Below are 20938 nucleotides of genomic sequence, written 5' to 3' on the forward strand. Positions count from 1 at the left end.
CTTGATTTTTCCTCTGATTGATTTTTCACCAGGGACCTTCCACCCTCTCCCTCACCTTCTTTATAGGGCCCCTGCCCCCTCCTTCTTCAGTACTGATGAAGGGTCTTGGCCTGAAACATTGACTGCTCGTTTCAACAAATGCTGCCCGACCTGCTGAATTCACCCAGCTTTTGTACGTGTTGATTTGACCACAGCATCTTGGCAGTGTACTTTGTGTTATCTTTATGTCCTCGTTGTCCACAGGATTGAAGGGAGGCGAATGTTGTCCCTTTGTTCAAAGAAAGGTAGTAAGGATAGTCCAGGTAATTATAGACCAGTGAACCTTACCTCTGTGGTAGGAAAGCTGTTGGAAAAGATTCTTAGAGATAGAATCTATGGGCATTTAGAGAATCATGGTCTGATCAGGGACAGTCAGCATGGCTTTGTGAAGGGCAGATCGTGTCTAACAAGCCTGATAGAGTTCTTTGAGGTGACCAGACATACAGATGAAGGTAGTACAGTGGATGTGATCTACATGGATTTTAGTAAGGCATTTCACAAGGTACCACATTGTAGGCTAATTCAGAAAGTCAGAAGGCATGAGATCCAGGGAAGTTTGGCCAGATGGATTCAGAATTGGCTTGCCTGCAGAAAGCATAGGGTTGTGGGCGGAGTGACTATATTCGGATTGGAGGGTTGTTACTAGTGGTGTCCCACAAGGATCGGTTCTGGGACCTCTACTTTTCGTGATTTTTATTAACGACCTGGATGTGGGGGTAGGAAGGTGGGTTGGCAAGTTTGCAGATGACACAAGGGTTGGTGGTGTTGTGGATAGTTTAGAGGATTGTCAAAGATGCAGAGAGACATTGATAGGATGCAGAAGTGGGCTGAGAAGTAGGAAATGGAGTTCAACCCAGAGAAGTATGAGGTGGTACACTTTGGAAGGACAAACTCCAAGGCAGAGTACAAAGTAAATCCATCCATATGGTTATATGTCTAAATAGCAGGATACTTGGTAATGTGGAGGAACAGAGGGATCGGGGTACATGCCCACAGATCCCTGAAAGTTGCCTCACAGGTAGACAGGGTAGTTAAAAAAGGTTATGGAATGTTAGCTTTCATAAGATGAGGGATATAGTTTAAAAGTCGTGGGGCAATGATGCAGCTCTATAGAACTCTGGTTAGGCCACACTTGGAGTACTGTGTCCAGTTCTGGTCATCTCACTATAGGAAGGATGTGGAAGCATTGGAAAGAGTACAGAGGAGAATTACCAGGATGCTGCCTGGTTTAGAGAGTATGCATTATGATCAGAGATTAACGGAGCTAGGGCTTTACTCTCTGGAGAGGAGGAGGATGCAAGGAGACACAATAGAGGTATACAAGATATTAAGAGGAATAGATAGCATGGACAGCCAGCACCTCTTCCCCAGGGCACCATTGTTCAGTACACGAGGACATGGCTTTAAGGTAAGGGGTGGAAAGTTCAAGGGGGATATTAGAGTTTTTTACTCAGAGTGGTTGGTGTGTGGAATGCACTACCTGAGACTGTGGTGGAGGCAGATACACTAGTGAAATTTAAGAGACTACTAGACAGGTATATGGAGGAATTTAAAGTGAGGGGTTATATGGGTGGCAGGGTTTAAGGGTTGGCACAACATTTTGGGCCAAAAGGCCTGTACTGTGGTACATTCTTCTATGTGTTACGTATATTACAGTGCTGTACACCCTGGTTCAAAGAAACATCTCCCTTTGATGGATTACATGTATACAGTTAAATAACAATAGACTTAACTTGATTTACAAGCGAATCAAATAAATCACAGGGAGTGTTCCTCAGTACATAGAATGCCAGATACACTTATGTAAAGGTAAACAGTTAATACTTCAGATAGAAGATATTCTGGAAATGAGGTTAGTTTTAAGCTAGAGAGCAGGCAGTGATGCAAGGGACAAAGAGTATCCCTGATATGCAAAACCAATGCTACCAAGATGAATCTGTGATTTATGGGATTGTATAGTTTCCAGATTAATGAGGACAAGAGAAAACAAAGGAATTTGTGAACACATGACTGCTGAGTGTTTCGCACAATTCTGTTTTACTTCAGATGCCCAGCATCTGTAGTTTTTAAGCTTCTCAAACTTCAGCATAATAACAACTTACCTTTCCGTTCAGGATCTGACATGAACATCACTGCCATATCAAATCGCTTTACATTTGATAAGTTCTTCAGGACATCAAAAATGAGGGAAGGTTCTTCAAATCTATAAAATGCAGTGCAATCACCAATTACTTAAGAACACAATTCTGTACAAAAATCTATGTTCCAAATTTCTAATACAATCTAAAACTTCATGAGAGAAGTAATGGAATCAAAATTTTCTTGGACAGTTGCAGGAATTGTTCAGTATGATGCAAGATATTGTTGCACCCACAATTTAACAGCATCAAATGCCACTTTCAGTGACTATAAGGCATCCATTCCTATTGGTAAACAACAGAATTGTTCTCGCCAAGGCATTGGTGAGGCCAAATTTGGAGTATTGTGTACAGTTCTGGTCACCGAATTAAAGGAAAGATGTCAACAAAATAGAGAGAGTACAGAGGAGATTTACTAGAATGTTGCTTGGGTTTCAGCACCTAAGTTACAGAGAAAGGTTGAACAAGTTAGGTCTTTATTCTTTGGAGCATAGAAGGTTGAGGGGGGACTTCATAGAGGTATTTAAAATTATGAGGGGAATAGATAGAGTTGACGTGGATAGGCTTCTTCCAATGAGAGTAGGGGGGATTCAAACAAGAGGACATGAGTTGAGAGTTAAGGGGCAAAAGTTTAGTAGGGGTGACATGAGGGGGAACTTCTTAACTCAGAGTGGTAGCTGTGTGGAATGAGCTTCTAGTAGAAGTGGTAGAGGCAGGTTCGATTATGTCATTTAAAAAAAAATTGGATAGGTATATGGACAGGAAAGGAATGGAGGGTTATGGGCTGAGTGCAGGTAGGTGAGAGTAGGTGGGAGTAAGCGTTCGGCACTTACTAGAAGGGCTGAAATGGCCAGTTTCTGTGTTGTAATTATTACATGGTTAATATGGTTATAATTGTTAGAAAGCTGCCCCTGGAACTCTGTGTGGCACAATGCCCTGACAATTTAAAAAGCTATAATATTGTTCAGTTTTATTTTTGGTTCAAGAGTTTTTTGCAGCTATTTTCAGAGTTTGTCAAAATAGAGTACATCAGTTTAATTATTAGCTTATCATATTAAAATTGCACTTTTAGGTGAAGAAATTCACACTGCAGGAGCTGAACAGTCATTCATTCCACACATTTTTAATCTATTCCAGTTTTTTCCACATCCATCCCCACTACCCCAAGGTATCCAGTCAATGGTTGAAGATCCATTTGGACAGAAGAAACTACAAACCAGCAGACAAACCAGTTGTCTTTGTTTCCCCCTATTTTGTGGACTCCAAACTGATTCTTGCTTTTGGATAATCTCATCTGCGCAACTGAATGTGGACACAGGAACTTCAGGTAATGACCTGCTAAATCTGAGACCACCCTTAGAGGAGTAGTTATTTATTAAAATGCCAGACCTGCCAAAGAAGCAATCTGTAATCTCATTAGACTCTGTCTAGGTTGCCTCATTTAATTGATTTGGACCAGCCAGAGTTGAAAGACACAAATACACAAGGCTAGGGTGGGCAGAACTGTTGGTTGTAGTCCTGTACAATGACCAGTAAGAAGGTGACCCAGGTAGGTCAGGTAACCTAGAGCCAATGGATGAGCAGCACTATAAGAGTTAAGGAGCTCCAAATACACAGCAATGATAACTCTCCAGCAACCAGAGACCAACCATCGCAGATAAGGAGGACCATACAGACACGTGGAGATCGGGACCACTAGGAATGCCCGCCAGCATTCCCGGGTAATAGCTTTTCTCTTCATTGACTGTTCATGGAGGGTCAGGGATTCTAGTAGGATGCACACAGAGGTAGTTTGTGAACCCACTTGCTTTTTAGTTGAAACAATAAAAGTTACTTGTTGGTCAATACAGATTCTCTGTGCTTCACTGATCATTATTACAAGGGGTGAATCTTATAACAATGTCATAAACAAAATACCTACATTTAAAACTTCATCTGACATTTCCTTTCATACCTTTTAACTTAACTTCTGCTGCTTCAAAGCTAAGAGACATTTATCAAAAAAGTATATGGAGATAATCAGGTCAGTTAGCATTTGCAGAGATAGAAATAGATTAATAATCATTTAGATGGTATTTGTTTTTCAGCATCTGCCTCTTGTTCATCTCCATCTTCATGCCTTCCTGCAAATGTTTTGCTGATAAACAGCAACATTCCTAACTTTCAATTCAAACATGAGTTAACTGACTCAAAACATGAACCGCCTCCCTAATGGAGCTTCATTACTCACAGTGGTTTACTTTTGCTTTGGGCTCTGACCATCAAGGAGGTACAGGAGCCTGAACACACACTCAGTGATTCTTCCCCTCTGCCATATGATTTCTAAATGGACACTGGAACTCTTGACCACTACCTCATTGCTTTTCTTTCTGTTTTTGCACTATTATTCTTAATTTAACTATTTAATATACAAATATACTTAGTGTATTTCATTTAGGATTCTCCTATATTCATTATGTATTGCATTATACTGCAGCCACTAAATTAACAGATTTCAGAACATATAGCAGTGATATTAAACCTGATTCTGATGATATGACTAAAGCCATTTTATTTAAGGCAGCTGGATTATTCAAAGAGCAAACATGAGGAAATCTGCAGATGGTGGAAATTCAAACAACACACAAAATACTGGTGGAACACAGCAGGCCAGGCAGCAGCTATAGGGAGAAGGACTGTCGACGTTTCAGGCCGAGACCCTTCGTCAGGACTAACTGAAAGGAGTGATACTAAGAGATTTGAAAGTAGTGGGGGGAGGGGGAAATGCAAAATGATAGGAGAAAACCGGAGGGGGTGGGATGAAGCTAAGAGCTGGAAAGGTGATTGGCGAAAGTGATACAGAGCTGGAGAAGGGAAAGGATCATGGGACGGCAGGCCTCAAGAGAAAGAAAGAAAGGGGGAGGGGGGAGCACCAGAGGGAGATGGAGAACAGGCAGGGTGATGGGCAAAGAGAGAGAAAAGAAAAAATAACAACTAAATATGTCAGGGATGGGGTAAGAATGGGAGGAAGGGCATTAACGGAAGTTAGAGAAGTCAACGTTCATGCTATCAAGTTGGAGGCTACCCAGCCAGTATATAAGGTGCTGTTCCTCCAACCTGAGTGTGGATTCATCTTGACAGTAGAGGAGGCCATGGAGAGATATGACAGTGTCTAAAGCCAGTGTTCACTAATTTAAGTGATCTAGTACACCATAAACATCTACACTCTTCTTTCACTATTAAAGCTACTTTTCTTCACTTTATCTCAACTTAGTCTTTATAAAGTATTGCAGTTTAATCTGGAGTGGATTATTGTAGTACTTCTGCAGTATATCCCATCAGCAAAATGCCAATATGTTTAAAATCAATGTATGTTAACTGCAGTATCTAAAGAGCATGCCATATGTTCTGGTCAAAAACATGCAATCGCCAAATGCTCACAAGGTCCCCCAAGTTAAAAATAAGGGGCAATATATACAGTGCTAAGTTTCAGAATCAAAATATCATTTAATATCACTGGCATATGTCATGAAATATGTTATGCGGCAACAGTACATTGCAATACACAGTGAAAAAAGCTATAAATTACATTGTATACAGTGGTCTGCAAAAGTTTGGGCACCCTGGTCAAAATTTCTGTTAGTGTGAATAGCTAAGCGAGTAAAAGATTACCTAATTTCCAAAAGACATAAAGTTAAAGATGACACATTTCTTTAATATTTTAAGCAAGATTACTTTTTAATTTCCATCTTTTAAAGTTTCAAAATAACAAAAAAGGAAAAGGGCTCAAAGCAAAAATTTGGGTACTCTGCATGGTCAGTACTTAGTAACACCCCCTTTGACAAGTATCACAGCTTGTAAATGCTTTCTGTAACCAGCCAAGAGTCTTTCAATTTTTGTCTGGGGGATTCTCGCCCATTCTTCCTTGCAAAAGGCTTCTAGTTCTGTGAGATTCTTGGGCAGTCTTGCATGCACTGCTCTTTTGAGGTCTATCCACAGATTTTCAATGTTTAGATCGGGGTACTGTGAGGGCCATGGCAAAACCTCCAGCATGCGCCTCTTGAGGTAGTCCATTGTGGATTTTGGGGTGTGTTTAGGATCATTATCCTGTTGTAGAAGCCACCTTCTTACCTTCTTTTCATCTTCAGCTTTTTTTTTTACAAATGGTGTGATGTTTGCTTCTAGAATTTGCTGGTATTTAATTGAATTCATTCATCCCTCTACCTGTGAAATGTTCCCCGTGCCACTGGCTGCAACACAAGCCCAATGCATGATCGATCCACCCCCATGATTAAGAGTTGGAGAGGTGTTCTTTTCACGAAATTCTGCACCCTTTTTTCCTCCAAACATACCTTTGCTCATTGTGGCCAAAAAGTTATATTTTAAATTCAGCAGTCCAAAGGACTTGTTTCCAAAATGCATCAGGCTTGTTTAGATGTTCCTTTGCAAACTACTGATGCTGGATTTTGTGGTGAGGACGAAGGAAAGGTTTTCTTCTAATGACTCTTCCATGAAGGTCATATTTGTGCAGGTGTCGCTGCACAGTAGAACAGTACACCACCACTCCAGAGTCCGCTAAATCTTCCTGAAGGTCTTTTGCAGTCAAGGGGCGGGGGGGGGGGGGGGGGGGAGGATTTGATTTGCCTTTCTAACAATCCTACGAGCAGCTCTCTTGGAAAGTTTTCTTGGTCTTCCAGACTCAACCTGACGTCCACCATTCCTGTTAACTGGCATTTCTTAATTACATTACAAACAGAGGAAATGGCTACCTGAAAATGCTTTGCTATCTTCTCATAGCCTTCCCCTGCTTTGTGGGCATCATTTATTTTAATTTTCAGAGTGCTAGGCAGCTGCTTAGAGGAGCCCATGGCTGCTGATTGTTGGGACAAGGTTTGAGGAATCAGGGTATTTATAAAGCTCTGAAATTTGCATCACCTGGCCTTTCCTAATGATGACTGTAAATAAGCCATAGCCATAACAAGCTAATTAAGGTCTGAGAACTTGGTAAAAGTTATCTGAGAGCTCAAATCTCTTGGGGTGCCCAAACTTTTGCATGGTGCTCCTTTCCTTTCTTCCCCACTCTATAATTGTACAAAACAAAAATAATACACTAATCTTGCTTAAAATGTTGAAAAGCATGTTTCATCTTTAACTTTATGACTTTTGGAGACTAGTTCATCATCTACTCACTTAACTATTCACAGTAACAAAAATTTTGACCAGGGTGCTCAAACTTTTGCATACCATTGTATACATACATACATTTATATACATATAGAAGTTAAATAAGTAGAGCAAAATGAGGAAAAAAATAGTGAGGTAATATTCATGTGTTCAAAGTCATTTAGAAATCTGATGATGGAGGGTAAGAAGCTTCTGGTTGCCTTACTACAGGAAGGATGTGGAAACCATAGAAAGGGTGCAGAGGAGATTTCCAAGGCTGTTGCCTGGATTGGGGAGTATGCCTCATGAAGACTGGTTGAGTGAACTCGGCCTTTTCTCCTTGGAGTGACGGAGGATGAGAGGTGACCTGATAGAGGTGTACAAGATGATGAGGGTGGCATTGATCTTGTGGATAGTCAGAGGCTTTTCCCCAGGACTGAAATGGTTGCCACAAGAGGGCACAGAGAAGATGTCACGGGGATGATTTATATTTTTTTTAAATAAACGCAGAGAGTGGTGAGTGTGTGGAATGGGCTGCCAGCTATGATAGGGTCTTTTAAGAGATTTTTGGATAGGTACACGGAGCTTAGAAAAATAGAGGGCTATTAAAATAGAGGCCTAGGTCATTTCCAAGGTAAGGACATGTTCGGTACAACTTTGTGAGCTGAAGGGCCTGTACTGTGCTGTAGGTTTTCTAGGTTTTAAGAAGCTGTTTCTGAAATGTGTGCGTCTTCATGTTCCTGCACTTCCTCCTTCACAGTAGCAATGAGAAAAGGGCGTGTCCTCAGTGATAGGGGTCCTTAATGATGCTTGCCCACCTTTTTGAGGGATCGTCTTTTGGAGGTGTCCATGATGCTGGCTAACGCCCATGATGGAGCAGGCTGAGTTTGCAACTTTCGGCAGCATTTTCTTATCCTGTCCAATGTCTCCTCTATTACCAGATGGAGATGTGACCAGTTAGAATGCTCTCCAGAGTACATCTGGAGAAATTGGTGAGAATCACTGATGACATAACAAACCTCAATTTCCTAATGAAACATAGCCTCTGTAACTATGTTGGACCCAGGATAGATCTTCAAGGATGTTGATACCCAGGAACTTGAAACTGCTTACCCTTTACATTGCTGATCCCTCAACAAAGATGGTGTTGTGTTCCCTCGACTTCCCCGTTGTCCACAATCAATTCCTTGGTCTTGCTGAACATCAGCAAGGAAATGTTATTTCCGATCCTTACGTACTGTGGTCTCCGAGTGAGGAAGTCAAGGGTCCAGTTAGAGGAAGGTACAGAGGCCCAGGTTTTGGAGCTTCTTTAGAACTGAGGGTATGATTTTGTTGAACATTGAGCTGTAAGCAATAGTTAGCAGCCTGACATAAGTATTACTAATGTCGATTGAAGAGCCACTGAGAAAGTATCCACTGTTGACCTATGTGGTGACAGGCAAATTGCAGTGGGTCCAGATCCCTGCTTAGGCAGTTGATTCTAGCCATGACTGACCTCTCAACGTACTTCATCACAGTGCCACTGGGTGATAGTTGTTGAGGCAGCTCACCCTGTTCTTCATGGGCACTGGTATGATTGTCACACTTTTGAAGCAGGTGAGAACCTCTGACTGCAGCAATGAGAGTGTGAAGATGTCTTTGAACACTCCCTAGTTGGTTGGCACAGGCACAGGTTATCAGAGAACTTCCAGACACACCATCAGGGTCTGATGCTTTGCAATGGTTCACCCTCTTGAAAGATGTCCTGACATCAGCTTCCAAGACTGAGATCACAGAATCACCAGATGCAGTAAGGATTCACAAGTCAAGGCGTACAAAAAAGCTGGGTGAATTCACCAGGTCGGGCAGCATCCGTTGAAAGGAGCAGTCAACGTTTTGGGTCGAGACCCTTCATCAGGACTAAAGATGGAGGGGGCAGGGGCCCTATAAAGAAGGTAGGGAGAGGGTGGAAAACCAATCAGAGGAAAGACAAAGGGGTGGGGGAGGGGATAGGCAGGAGAGGTGAAGAAGGAATCTAAGGGGAAAGCACTATGGGTAGTAGAAGAAGGCAGAGTCATGAGAGGTGACAAGTAGCTAGAAGAGGTGACAGAGTGAAGGTGGGATGGGGGAAGGAATTACCGGAAGTTGGAGAATTTGATGTTCATACCAAGGGGCTGGAGACTACCCAGATGGTATATGAGATGTTGTTCCTCCAACCGAAGTTTGGCCTCATCATGGCAGTAGAGGAGGCCATGTATGGACATATCCGAATGGGAATGTGAAGGAGAGTTGAAGTGGGTGGCAACTGGGAGATGGGTCTCGCCGATGTAGAGGAGGCAGCACCAGGAGCACCGGATGCAATAAACCACCCCAACAGACTCACAAGTGAAGTGTTGCCTCACCTGGAACAACTGTTTGGGGCCCTGAATGGTGGAAAGAGTTGAGGTGTAGGGACACTTACACTTGCAGGGATAAGTGCCAGGTGGGATATCTGTGGGGAGGGACGTGTGGACCAGGAAGTCGCGGAGGGAATAATCCTTGCGAAAAGCAGAGAGGGGTAGAAAAGGAAAGATGTCCTTAGTGGTAGGGTCTTGTCAAAGGTGGCGGAAGTTGCGGAGGATAGTATGCTGGATCCGGAGGCTGGTGGGGTGATAGGTGAGGATAAGGGGGACACAGTCCCTGTTGTGGTGATGGGAGAATGCGGTGAGGGCTGAAGTGCGGGAGATGGAGGAGATGCGGGTGAGGGCATCATTGATGACAGCAGAAGGGAAACCATGATTCTTAAAGAAAGAGGACATTTGGGATGTCCTGGAACGGAAAGCCTCATCCTTGGAGCAGATGCAGTGGAGACCGAGGGACTGGGAATAGGGAATAGAATTTTTGCATTTGGCAGGGTGGGAAAAGGTATAATCAAGGTAGTTATGGGAGTCTGTGGGTTTATAGAAGGTGTCAGTGGACAGTCTGTCTCCAGAGTTGGAGACCGAGAGATTGAGAAAGGAGAGAGAAGTGTCCGAGATGGACCAAGTGAATTTGAGGGCTGGGTGAAAGTTAGAGGCAAAGTCAATGAAATTGACAAGCTCAGCATGGGTGCAAGAAGCAGCACCAGTGTAGTCGTCAATGTATTGAAGGAAAAGTTGGGGAGCAGTACCAGTATAGATTTGGAGCATAGATTGTTCCACATAACCCACGAAGAGGCAGGCATAGCTAGGGCCCATGCAAGTGCCCATAGCTACACCCTTGATCTGGAGAAAGTGAGAAGAGCTGAAAGAGAAGTTATTAAGTGTGAGTACCAGTTCCGCCAACCTGAGGAGTGTGGTGGTGTTGGGGAACTGTTGAGGTCTATTGAGGATTTGCAAGTGTAGCCTTATTCTCCTTTTCAAACTGTACAGAAAAGGCATCAAGCTCATCTGGGAGTGAAGCATCACAGCCATTCATGATGTTATGTTTTGCTTTGCAGGAAGTAATGGCTTGTAAACCCAGCCAGAGCTGATGTGCATCCAATTCTGTCTTTAACCTCAACTGGAATTAGTTTATTTTTGCTCTTAAAATAGCTTTTCATAGGTTGTCCCTGGATTTTTTGTAAAGCTGTGGATCACCAGTCTCGAATGCCGCAGATCTAGCCCTCAGCAGACTATGAATCTCCTGGTAGGTTTTTATAGGTTTCCTGCCTATTCCATGACAAGAATTCCAATGACTGGACTGTATATTTCAGGAGTGAAGGATTGACAGAAAAGCTTACCTTCATTGCCAAGTTTTACATCAAAACCACTGGTAAAATGTTTCTACTCACAAAGAGCTTGGAAAGGTTAACTTGATTTGTTTTTCCAACATATGCTGTGAGATTGGCTCACTGTTCCCATTGTGGTAGGCCTTGGAAGCACTAATATATTGAGTTTGAGATCATGTACATATTTAGAAGCAGTAAGATAGCACCAGACATTTGCATTTATTTAAGAAAATATTGCAAGTGTTACAAATAGATTTTCAATCAGTGATGTGTTGTGGTCTATATCTTGGTAAAGAAGAGGCATTCAACAACATGTAAAGTCTACAAAAATTAGTGGATGCAGCCCAGTTTATCACGGGTAGATATTGAGTATATTTACGTGGAGTGCTGTTGCAGGAAAGCAGCATCCATCATCAAGGACGCCCACCAACCGGGCCTTACTCTCTTCTTGCTGGTATCATCGGGCTGAAGGTACAGGAGCCTAAGGTTCCACACCACCAGGTTCAGGAAGTTATTGCCCTTCAACCTTCAGGCTCCTGAACCAACATGGATAACTTCATTCACCTGAACACTGAACTGATTCCATAACCTATGGTCTTACTTTCAAGCACTGTATAACTCAAGCTTTCAGTATTTGTTACTTAATTATTATTGTTTTGTTATTATATTTTTGTATTTCCACAGTAGTTGTCTATCTATCTTTGTTGTATACAGTGTATTGTGTTTCTTTGTATTTACTGTGAACGTCTGCAAGAAAATGAATCTCAGGGTAGTATTGGTGACATATGTACTTTGATAATAAATTTACTTTGAACTTTATAAGACATGGGAAAGAAAAAACATTTGGATGACATGCTTTTTTTGGTAAATCTTCCTGTTGTTTATCACCATCACTCACACTTTGGTGCATTATTCAGAGAAGGTGGAATAAAAAGCTGAATACTGCTTACCTGATGTATAAATCATGAAGGATTCTTAAAATGTGATTTAGAATGTCGGGTTCCAAAGACTTTTGAAACAGTTGTGGATAAAAAGAGGGCTCAATTTGCTGCTCAAAAGGAACAATAATTTAAATAAATTAGACAATGCACCAGCAAGTAAATATTTACAACTGTCTACAATTAATTCTACTGGAATTTACTGAATTACCCTAAATTGCTGATTGTGCTCCGCTGATTACAAAATGGAAGAAATAATCCTCTGCAATTTTGATGCAATGTCACTTGATTATCGTTAGCCTCCTCCTTACATTAATTTTCTGAACCTAGATAAATTTCTTTCTACCATTTAAAAACATTTAAAATTAAGACAAAAAAATTGCACACCCATGAATGACACACTATTATTCCTACCTTTAAATACTTATGGACCATCTCCGGATAATTTTTCAATTTGCGGAGGTCTGCTTCAAGCTGAAAGGCGTTGGCAGGGGCAAGAGGGATAGGTACATTATGATGAGGCAAAGAGGATTCGGGTTTCTTCACTTTTGTTGAGTTTGCTATGGCAACGGCTTCACCCTTATCTGGCACACCAGAATAACCACTGGAAAAGGACAGTTTCAGTAAAATACTTGGAAAGGAACATAATTTATTCAATACACATAAACCATAAAAACATTGATGTTTCATATTTCTCAATTTAGTTTCTTTTATCTATACTTTTCCAGCAAAACATTAAAATAGTAAAGAAACTTAAAGCAATTTTAAGGTCATGTAGGAAGTTCCATTGATGTGTCTACCGAGGAACTTGTGACCAGGTTTACACAATCCTCAGGATAGTGAATGAAAGAAACCATAGCCCCAAGATGCAGAAATTTAAATACAAGGTTGAAACTGTGGTAGGCTAGATAACATGCTCAAATATCTTCAAAGTTCAGAGTACATTTTCTTATCAAAGAATATATACTTCAGAAAATCTTAAGATTTATCTCCTTTCAGGCAGCAATGAAACAAAGAATACCAATAAAACTCATCAAAAATGAAAGAAGTCCATCCAAACACCCAGAGTGGAGAGAGAGAAAAAAAAATTGTGCAAACAATAACAGCAACCAGACTGGGATAGGACCATTATCAGTAAACTGATTGCTTTGTATGGTATTTCCAGAGCCACACTCTACACGCCAGGTTTACTTTTTAACAAAACAACCTTCTTCATTTCTCTGAAATATTAGTGTAAGCATACTGAATCATTAGACCAAGATTATGGTTCCCAGTTCACTGTCAATGAGTTGATTTCACCAACAGTACAGTAGCAGTGGACATACAATGAGAGCTCTCCATCTACAGGTGGAAAAAATGAGGAGAAAAGCAAACAGAGCTCCCTTAACACAGTATTTTTACTGGCATAAACAAGTCCAAGATGTCAGAGATAAATTGTTTCTTCCCCCTCAACCCCCACACAGAATGGTGAATGAGTGGAACGTGCTGCCAAGGGTGGTGGCCGAGGCAGAAACATTAGTGGAATTTAAGAAACTCTTAAGATAAGCACATGGATGATAGAAAAAAAATGAGGTCTATGTAGGATTAAGTTAAAACATAGGCACAGTATCATATGCTGAAGGGCCTGTAACACTAAGAGCTGTTGCTCTATAGTTAAATGCCAATGCATAGCAAAACAAATACCACCCAACACTCGACATTTCTACCCTGAGGTAAGTCTACCCTATCTATGCCAATACATTTTCTTACAATAAACATAACATACCTCCTGCTAGAAATTAATGGAGAGCCCCCACATTCTTCCACTTTAAGGATTTTGGCATTGGGAGCTTCAGGAGATAATAACGCAGTTGTTTGATTTGATGGAAGATCAGAAGAAGAGACTGCAGCTGGTATCTCATTAATGTTACTTGGTTTATCACCAACTTCTTCAATTGCAATTCTGATCAGAGGTTTCTTGAAGGGAATATTAATATCAAGGCAAATTAATTGTAGGATATTACAGCTAGACTTAGACAGTAAATTCAACTAAGCAATAAATATACTTTTCCTCAATATTTGTTTTGCAAAGCAGATACAGATCGCTTTAGTCTGATCCTTTGTCAGTATGAATTATGAAATTACATTTCACAAAAAACTAAAATGTATTTCCTCATCAGGAGACCACAGTCTGTGTGGATTAGAAACAACATCTCCTTCTTGTTGACAATCAACACTGGAGCAGCTCAAGAATGCATGCATAACCCACTGCTCTAATCTCTCTACACTCACCACTGTGTGGCTAGGCACATTTCAAACACAATCAATAAATTTGCCAATGACAACTATAACTGGCAGAATTTCAGATGATAAAGAGGCATACAGGAGCGAGATAAATCAACTGGTTGAGTGGTGTTGCAACAATAACCTTGCAATCAGTGTCAGTAAGACCAAGGAATTGCTTGTGTTCTTCAGGAAGGCGAAGTCAAGGGAACACACACCAGTCCTCATCGAGGGATCAGCAGTGAAAAGGGTAAGTAGTTTCAAGTTCCTGAGTCTCAATGTCTCTGAAGATCTATCCATGGCACAAATTATTGATGCAAATACAAGGAAGGCACAACAGAGGCTATAATTCATTCGGAGTTTGAGAAGATTTGCTATGTCACCAAAGATTATATCAAATTTTATTTCTGTAATTATTTGAAAACACAATAAAAAAAGTTAAAAAAAAAATTCTACAGATGTACCATGGAGATCATTCTAACTGGTTGCATCACCATCTGGTAGTGGGGGAGTGTATGGGGGAAGCTGCATAAAGTTGCAAACTTAGTCACTTCCATTATGGGCATTAGCCTCCCCTTTATTTGGGACATCTTCAAAAGGCAATGCTTCAAAGAGGCGGCACCCATCATTAAGGACCTCATCACCCAGGACTTGCCCTCTTCTTATTACATATTCATTCATAATGCTGGTAACAAAAATTATATACATCCTTATTGCAATTTAGTTTTTTACTATGTATTACACTGTACTGCTGTCACAAAGCAACAACAAATTTCACAACATGTGCCAGTGATTCAGATTCTCCAATTTCTACTCATTGACTACACAGAAAGAAATCTAGGCTGACATTCCACTTCAGCAACCTGGGTGTTCCACATGGATACAAGTGAAATCTTCTGTATGAAGCTTTAAGCTAAGGCTAAGTCTATGTACATATATGGACATAAAGAATCCCATGGGAGATTTCTGGAATGCACTAAGGGAGTAACCTAAATGATATGACCATTATATTTGTTTCATTATTATTAAAAATTAGGATCTACATTCAAATTTTAACTGATGGAAGCATTTGGCACTAGATATACTACCAAAGTGATTGGAATCCAAAAAAACTGCACTGGGTGTAAAGCTTTCCCCTCAAGTGAAGGACAGTCTTTGAAAGTCTGGGTCTTTGATTTACACAAATTGAAAGAGGCTTCGGTCATCCCAAAATACACTTGATAGAATTAGGATGTATATAGAGAACAGGAAACTGCTCAAAAATTAAATAGGGCGTTGGACTTTAGGCAATGAAAGTAACTTTTGGTACATAACACATGCATAATCAAATGCAAAGCACTTCTTTACGATATTCAATTAATATTGCTCCTATTGTACAGATATTCAAGATGGTGGGAAAAAATTGTTAATCTCAGGAAGAGAAGCGAGGAAATATGGTTGATTTGATCACCTCAGGACATAGAAATTACCTTTATATTGAATCCAGTAATTTTAAAATTTAGTAATCTAGCATGTTACCAGATATTTTGTTAGTTTGTTCCCATAATATATTGTTATAAAGACAAATTGTATGTGGTTTGAGAGATAAATGCTGGGTAGAAAACTGGATCTACACTGCTGCTCTTGTAATAAATTTATGGCACCTGAGATGCAAGTGGCATTTTGGTTTAATGTCTGTCTCACCTGAAAAGCAGCACCAACATTAAAGCAGCATTTTCATAGCACTGTACTTGAGGCTGAAACCCACAACCCACTCAGAACAAATGCCCACATTACATATATATTTTTGCTTAACTACATATTTAACTGACAAGCCTGCTAAATGAGTTAATTACTAATAGAGTAAAAATAAATAAGAGGGTACAATATTTTATGATAGTGACAACAAGATCCCTGACTCATGATATTCAATGTCTGAAAACTAATTACAATTCTCAGCCTTCATCTCTTGTCAAAAGATGCAAGATGAAAGGAGGCTGTTGGCAACAAGAAACACAATTGTTCTGCACCAAGTGTTCAGAGAAAATGAGCTGTATCATTTTGATTTTTAATTAGAGCCTGCAGTACTTATTTCACACGTCCAACGCTAAACTGATTCCACAACCTAAGGGCTCACTTTAAAGGACTCTACAAATCATGTTCTTGAGATTTAGTAGTTATTTATTATTACTTTGCTTTTTTTTCTTGTTTGTATTTGCTGTCTTTCGTCTTTTGCACATTGCCTTTGTTATGTGTGGTTTTTCATTGATTCTATTGTGTTTCTTTGTACTTACTATGAATGCCTGCAAGAAAATTAATTTCAGAGTAGTATATCAGGACATATATGTACTTTGACAATAAATTTACTTTGAACTTTGAAAGGAATAAGCTTGAGATTAGCTGCGACATCTAACCTCCTACTCTGCTGGGCGTGAGCTGGCAACATTCATTGGGGCCTTATGAATAAAGGCAATCTTTTGCAAAAGTGTATGAAGTGCAAACACAGGTCATTTTTATTATACATAAATTGTGGAAAGTCATATGAAGCACAAAGCATTTAAGCATATTGCTTTAAAAATATTTCAATCTACTTGAGTAGTTCTTGAAGATCCCCGATCAGAATGCAGGCAAGCCTTCAAGGTACACCATTCAAATTTAAATGGCTTCAGCTACATCAACCCAGTCTCAAGGATAACTGGACCCAAAGGGAAGTAGAAAGTACAACTACAAGAACAGACAGGAGTGTGTGAGTAAGCACAGGCCATGAGTTGGACTGAACCGCCAACTTGCACAGCCAAGCATAAAAATGTCAATATCAGATGTTGGTTATATGATTTGCAGATGCTTTGGCAAGAACGTGTCTTTGTATTAGGGTCTGAAATCCCTCAGCTTCAGATTTGCAAGGTTCAATTCAATCATCACAGCTTGCCCTTTAGAAATGTCAGATAAGTTTTGACAATTGCACACCGTGCAGCTTGAAAAAAACATCCATCTTACCAAATCCAGTAATTTTAAAATTTAGTAATCTAGCATGTTACCAGATATTTTGTTAGTTTGTTCCCATAATATATTGTTATAAAGACAAATTGTATGTGGTTTGAGAGATAAATGCTGGGTAGAAAACCGGAACTACACTGCTGCTCTTGCAATAAATTTATGGCACCTGAGATGCAAGTGGCATTTTGGTTTAATGCCCGTCTCACCTGAAAAGCAGCACCAACATTAAAGCAGCATTTTCATAGCACTGCACTTGAGGCTGAAACCCACAACCCACTCAGAACAAATGCCCACATTACATATATATTTTTGCTTAACTACATATTTAACTGACAAGCCTGCTAAATGAGTTAATTACTAATAGAGTAAATACTTCAACATAACATCTCATCTCCTGCACACAATACATTGATTTATGAAGGCTAATGTGCCAACAGCTTTCTTTACAACTCTATCTACCAGTCACACCACTTTCAATGAATTATGGAAGTGTTTTTCCAAATCCCTTTGTCCTACTGCACTCAAGGTCTGCTGTTCACTGTGCAAAACCTATTTTGGTTGGTCCTACCAAACTGTAACACCTCACATTTGTCTGCATTAAATTCCATCTGCTATTTTTCAGCCTATTTTTCTAACTAGTCCAGATCCTGCAAGCTCTGATAATCTTCCTTGCAGACCACTTCACTCCCAATCTTGGTGTCATCTGTAGGCCTTGGGGATTTATCCACCTTGATTTATCTTAAGACAGCAAACACCTCCTCCTCTGTGATCTGTATCGGGTTCATAACCCCGCTGTTTGCATCATTTCTATAGATTCTGTGTCCATCACCTGAGTAAACAGAGATGTAAAAAGTCCATTTAAGATCTTCCCATCTTTTTTGACTCCATGCATAGATTTACCATTCTACCATTAACATTTAGAGGTTATTGAAATGGACTTTTTATAATAATTATAATAAAGGTCTTTGCATTTTTCATTTCAACAGCTGGCTGCAAAATGGTTCAAATTTAAGATAATTTAAATATAAGAAGCAGGCTGAAGGAAATTCAATTTGATTTCAGGGACTCCATTTTATCTGCTAACATAAAGATCAATGTTTCTTGCTTTTTAATACTGACAGGAACCAAACAGCAAGATGAAAGACACTATTTTGACATTTCACCACAAAAGAAGAGTGTCAGACCAACTGCCTTAGTGAAGGAGAAACTCTGTAAAAACACTTTTGACCATACAATACAGACAAAGCAAAACTATATCCACCAATACACTGATTTATACAATGCAACCCAATTTTTTTTATTTTTAATATTGCTGATATCTGAGTAATACCATCTACACTAGATTTCTACTTATTTTTAAGCTCAACTGAGAGTTAAGTTGCTTAAACAAATCACTTTTAAATTTAAAGCTAAAGCTCTACTGGTCTCAGTGGAGAAAATCCTGATTGGCATTCATTCACAGTGCAGTAGATATTCCCAACTACATGTTATTGATGACCACTTGCTCTGCACTGAACTTAAATTCAATCCTGCAAGTGAGAACTTCACCAGTATTGTCCTAAATTGTCAATGCTCATCTGTAGCCTAGAGTTCAATAAGGAAAGATGCAGTGTCGGGGGAGAGGTTATGAACGCTGCATAGGTGGGACAGAATGACCTGCTGAGATAGGGATAAAATGAAATCTGAGAAATTGATATTGGAGGGAGAAAGTGAATTTGAAAATTGGTGGGAAAAGGAGATATCAATGTATCTTTTAAGGATAGCATGTGGCGACCCATTTCCTGGCACATCCAAACCGACTCACAATTAGATAGCCTACGGGGGTTTGCGAGCACAGAGCTTTGGAGCCTCTGCGCTATGGGGGGGCCGGTTGAGGGAGGCTTAAACTTCAGCCTCACTTTTTCGAATAAAGTTTTTTCCTTCGACTGCAGTTACCGACTCCGTGTCGTAATTTTAGCGCTGCGTGTAGCACACCGCTACAATTGGTGACCCCAACTGTCCAAACGATTTTTGGACCAGAAATGGCCGAGTTTCCGGCGCCTCGGCGCAGAGGCCGACCTCCCAAACAGGTTCTGGCCCAGACTGTGGACATTGGGGGGTGTATCGCCGGTTCTAGGGGGGGGTTATGTGGCGACCCATTTCCTGGCGCATCCGAACCGACTCACAATTAGATAGCCTACGGGGGTTTGCGAGCACAGAGCTTGGGAGCCTCTGCGCCATGGGGGGCCAGTTGAGGGAGGCTTAAAAGTGAGGCTGAAGTTTTCGAATAAAGTTTTTTCCTTCACCTGCAGTTACCGACTCTGTGTCATAATTTTAGCGCTGCGTGTAGCACACCGCTACAAGCACACACAGTATATTCAGTTTTAGACAAATGAAAGAGGGAGAAAAGCATCCAAGAAAACACTGTTCAAGTTATTGTCAAGTTACTAAACTAAAAAGAAATTACTTAAACAAAAAAGCTGAAAAAAATTAAGTCCAATCAAACATTTCCTCAGAGATGACCATTCGTGGGGCTGAAGAGTAGAAGCAACACTGTGGACAAATTTTCTGTTGGGATCCCTAGCTTGAAATCAGCCCATTAAAAGAGAAACAGCCACACATGTAGCTGTCAATTAGCCTTAAAGTTATATCTTGGCAGTTTGCTGATAGTAGGAATATTTTCTCGTCCACCCCCCCATCTCATCCCTCACATTGAACTGGAATAACTATGCAATGAAGCATAACCTTCATGCTGTTTGCAATGCAGCCACTATGCCACTGCAGTTAATTTGTGCTGCCCACCCAATGTGATCAGTTTATTATGGTAATAATGAATATTAAAAGACAGAAATGAAGCAATCATTTAATTTACATTTCAGTTTATGTTCAGTCTCAAACACTTTCAACTCTCCACTTTGTCAACTCAGTTTTGCTGCATGAGCCATTATACATACTGCCCAACAGTCCATTAAACTAGAATCAAAATCAGGTTTAGTATCACTAGCATATGTTATGAATTTGTTTTGTGGCAGCAATACATAATATAAATTATAAATTACAATTTAAGTATATATAAAAAAGAAAATTAAATTAAATAGTGCAAAAGAGAGGAAAAATACTGAGGTAGTGTTCATGGGTTCATTGTCCATTAAGAAATCTGATGGTGGAAGGGAAGAAACTGCTCCTGGAACATTATAGTGCATCTTCGCACTCCTGTACATCCTCCTTGATGGTAGCAATGAGAAGAAAGCATGTTTCCTTTCTTTTGTTGGAGGCATTCTTATCGTCTAACAGTTCTTAGCATATCACTGTTCATTTTCAAAAAGCGTCCGTCAAAAGCAATGTAGACTGACAAGTGAGTCTTTCTTCCTACTACTGAACTTAAAACACAGAAATAATTGATGCTGGTTCAACTCTATGGTATAAATACAGACCAGAATTCAATATATTGGACCTTTTGATTTCCTTGTTCTTGTTTAGTTCAGATCATGGGGAGAAGCTTCTACAGTAAAATCATAGAAAGCAAATTTCAAAGTTTAAAGTTCAAACAACTCGTTCAACTTTACTAAAAACTGGTTTTATTCCAAGAAAAACAACAGTCATCTAATTTTTAAGTACTATCACATTTATTAAAAGGCTGTGCATACTAATTACTCTGCTAATGTGGCATGTGCCCTTTGGCCATGATTTTGCTGGCACAAAAATCAGTCTCCAAAATAGCCTGCATATCTACAGTCTCATGTGCTCCTGAGACTTGG

General features: G+C 40.1%; 1 protein-coding gene across 4 annotated transcripts in view; it reads right to left on the reverse strand.

Annotated features, from left to right (window-relative positions):
- rpap3 (RNA polymerase II associated protein 3) overlaps positions 1–20938 on the reverse strand; it is a 74711-nt gene that overhangs the window by 12381 nt on the left and 41392 nt on the right. For all 4 annotated transcript variants that reach the window (XM_059977510.1, XM_059977508.1, XM_059977507.1 and 1 more), the window contains 4 exons: positions 13729–13919; positions 12378–12567; positions 11976–12073; positions 2142–2242 (listed from right to left, as the gene is read on the reverse strand). In XM_059977510.1, coding sequence (XP_059833493.1) covers positions 2142–2242; positions 11976–12073; positions 12378–12567; positions 13729–13919 — 580 coding nt within the window. The remainder of the gene's footprint in view (positions 1–2141; positions 2243–11975; positions 12074–12377; positions 12568–13728; positions 13920–20938) is intronic.

Source organism: Hypanus sabinus, chromosome 8, assembly GCF_030144855.1.
Source record: "Hypanus sabinus isolate sHypSab1 chromosome 8, sHypSab1.hap1, whole genome shotgun sequence".
In the NCBI taxonomy this organism is placed as follows: domain Eukaryota; kingdom Metazoa; phylum Chordata; class Chondrichthyes; order Myliobatiformes; family Dasyatidae; genus Hypanus; species Hypanus sabinus.